Source organism: Mesitornis unicolor, unplaced genomic scaffold, assembly GCF_000695765.1.
Source record: "Mesitornis unicolor isolate BGI_N332 unplaced genomic scaffold, ASM69576v1 scaffold13165, whole genome shotgun sequence".
In the NCBI taxonomy this organism is placed as follows: domain Eukaryota; kingdom Metazoa; phylum Chordata; class Aves; order Mesitornithiformes; family Mesitornithidae; genus Mesitornis; species Mesitornis unicolor.
The window spans coordinates 1,844-4,813 of NW_010184883.1; the positions used below are offsets into that span (position 1 = coordinate 1,844).

Here is a 2,970-nt window from a genome sequence, read left to right on the forward strand (position 1 = left end):
ACGTACAGGTCATTGTGAACGTGGGTCATAGCACTGAAAATGCTTCTCGCTTGTTTGAGTGGAGAAGAATTTGTCTAGAGGGATTAAAAGGAGAGATGTTCTGAGGTGAATTGAGGTTAAATACTTTAGAAAAATAGGTTAAATACTTTAGAAACTGCGGTAGTAAACTGAAACGTGGCTGGAAACTGGCCCACAACAATCCATACAAAGACACAAACATCTCCTTTTCTCAGTCTCAGAGATCGCAGACAGAAGCAGTGACGTTCCTGGCAAACCACGATGACAGCAGAGCCCTCTATGCCATACCAGGTGGGTGAGTTAAATGCACCTTTGGCCTCTGGGTGAGATGTGAGTTGTCATGGAAGTCACCAATGGTCAGCTCCTGCCTGGGAAGCGGCAGTGCCCATGGGACAGGACTACGTTCCTTTAGTGAATCTGTCTCTGGATCAGGGCCCTGCCAGAAACACAGAGTGACTGAAGTACAGGAAGCCCTTCTGGGCAGATGGACATTGGGCAGACTCTGCTCAGACACAAAACATGCCTACTCTGAGCTCTTGAGACACAGATCCCACGTGCACAGCCTGATGTACATGGGCTGTTCTGCTTTATTACCAGGACAGCTTGGTGTTGTCTTGTCCTGTGTGTTTCTTGCCCAAAGGCCTTTTGTGCCAGTGCAGTCACTTCCCAGGCTGTGTGTGCTTATCAGAGAAATCATTTTATGGAGAAATCTCAGAGGAGAGCGCAGCCGAGGGTTGTTACTTGCCTGTTTCCTCCATTCTTGCTTGTAGTCGTGGTATTAGCTTTGGCTGCTGCTGCCAAAATCCTTTTCTTAACTTCTCACAAGTGGGAGCCATTTCTCTTCCAGGAGACTTCTAAGCTGCCCTTTCTTTGCTGGTGAGGTTCAGTGGCTTTTGGGGTTTCTTTTTCAGGTTTAGATTATGTAAGCCATGAAGATATCCTTCCCTTCTCCTCCACTGATCAAGTACCCATCCAGCACGAGCTTTTTGAGAGGTTTCTCATGTACGACCAAACAAAAGGTAATTTCTGGCTTCAGAGGGAAATCTTCAGAGCCAGATGCTTGAGGTATTCCATGACAAGTATCCAGAACCCATAATTTTGGAATAAGTGTAAAAATCCTGGTCTGGTTTGGGGTTTATTGCAGTAAAGCCTCCTTTAAATAATTTTTGTATCTCTGTGAAAGAAGTTACTTTGAGGGAAAACACCCCAGTGTGCCCCTCCTCATAAGCTCTCGTCTTTCCCTCCCCACAGTTCCACCTTTTGTAGCAAGGGATACGCTGTGTGCCTGGCAGGAGAAAAACCACCCCTGGCTGGAGCTCTCCGACGTGCACCGAGAAACCACAGAGAACATCCGTGTCACCGTCATCCCTTTCTATATGGGCATGAGGGTAGGTGTGTGCTGCGTGTTGCTGTCTTGGTCTGTGATCTGTTTAACTTGCGTGTTTTTCTACAACCAGTTTACTGGCTGAAGGTACCTTCTCCTTACTGGAGAAATGACTCTTTAATCACAGTTGCAGTTGGCACTATGTTCAGCAGAGGTATGCACATGAAACTGTTTTGTTGTACGTTTTTGGAGAACACCTCCTGCAACTTGGCTTTTGCTTGTTATTTGAAGGATGAGAAATACACTGTACTGCTCTGCAGAAGAGCGTTAGCAAGATCTTGAGGAGCATTTTTAGGTAGGGTTGTGAAATGTCCCTTTGCTGCCTCGGTCACAGATGGGCATGGGCATAACGGGTGACACCAAGGCTGCCCTGTAATGACAGACGTGTCCGTTATCCCACCCAGTGATGTGCTGTGGGTGTCTACCCCTGTTTCCTGCCTCTAATGTGGGTTAGAGGGTTTGGCCAAAGCCTTCTGGATTTTGCTGATAACAGCATGCTCTTTATAGTGTATGAACTTCATGTGGACCATCCGAAATAAAGAGACTCCAATAGGCTTCTGAGTGGGAGGGGTGGGAATTTCCACAGCGGTTTGATTTCCAAGTCTGGACCAGTACAGCTGCTGGGGAAGCCTGCACTGTGGCACCTGGACACGTTTTGGTGTGGATTTGCAGCTTCTGTTTGTCCTAACTTTGTCAGAAGAAACAGGTGCCCAAAGGCAAGGAAATGGGTGTTTCTGTAGAAAGTGGAAATGATCTGTAGATCTGTAAAAAGTGCATAATTAACATGGAGATCAAGCCTCCGTAGTCATGAGACCCTTGCAAATCTCCCACCTCATGACTACGTGTCTAGAGCAGAGCCAGTGCCAGGCGGTAGCTGCTGGGCTGCTTCGGAGAGCAGCTGTCTGTGTGCTCATGTGAGTTGTCTGCGTCAAGCTGGCACGGAGCGAGAGCCCCTGTGCTTGTGCTGTGCTGGCAGCTGAAGAGGTTTTGGCGCTGAGCATTGAAGGGCAGCTGCTAAAGTCTTTTGTTTCTCTTGACAGGAAGCCCAGAATTCCCATGTCTACTGGGTAAGTGCTTTTTGTTTCACGGAGCAGCTAAAGGGAAGGAGTTTATCTGCGGTGGCATCATTGCTGTGTGATAAGCTCTGAGGGAGAGTAGCCTTTGCCTGGCAGCTGTTTCCCAGTATCTGCTGTGGGTTATCAATTATTTGCAGCCGATTCCAGTTCTTGACAAAAGTCTTTCTTCTGTCCAGTGGCGCTACTGTATTCGCTTGGAAAACCTTGACAGCGAAGTGGTACAGCTCCGAGAACGGCACTGGAGGATATTTAGCTTGTCCGGCACCTTGGAAACAGTCAGGGGCCGTGGCGTTGTAGGAAGGGTAGGTATCGCATAGCTTCTTTTGGGAAGCACAGCCCTTTGCTGGAGTCCTCTTGCTTGGGTCCATTTGCCAGTAAATTGCTTAGTGGGCATAGAAATAGATGGAATAGAAAACTGGCAGTGAAAAAAGAATCACATGAGCTTTTCATCTGTTGTTGGTATGCATGAATGTCATGGTTCAGGGCTGGGCC

At 47.8% G+C, this 2,970-nt stretch overlaps 1 protein-coding gene across 1 annotated transcript in view; it reads left to right on the forward strand.

Moving 5' to 3' along the window:
- POLDIP2 (polymerase (DNA-directed), delta interacting protein 2) overlaps positions 1-2,780 on the forward strand; it is a gene marked incomplete at both ends in the record, with an annotated part of 4,461 nt that extends 1,681 nt beyond the window's left edge. Inside the window, 5 exons of the mRNA XM_010184640.1 lie at positions 234-309; positions 930-1,037; positions 1,270-1,406; positions 2,443-2,469; positions 2,655-2,780. Coding sequence (XP_010182942.1) covers positions 234-309; positions 930-1,037; positions 1,270-1,406; positions 2,443-2,469; positions 2,655-2,780 — 474 coding nt within the window. The remainder of the gene's footprint in view (positions 1-233; positions 310-929; positions 1,038-1,269; positions 1,407-2,442; positions 2,470-2,654) is intronic.
- Positions 2,781-2,970: the final 190 nt, after the last annotated feature.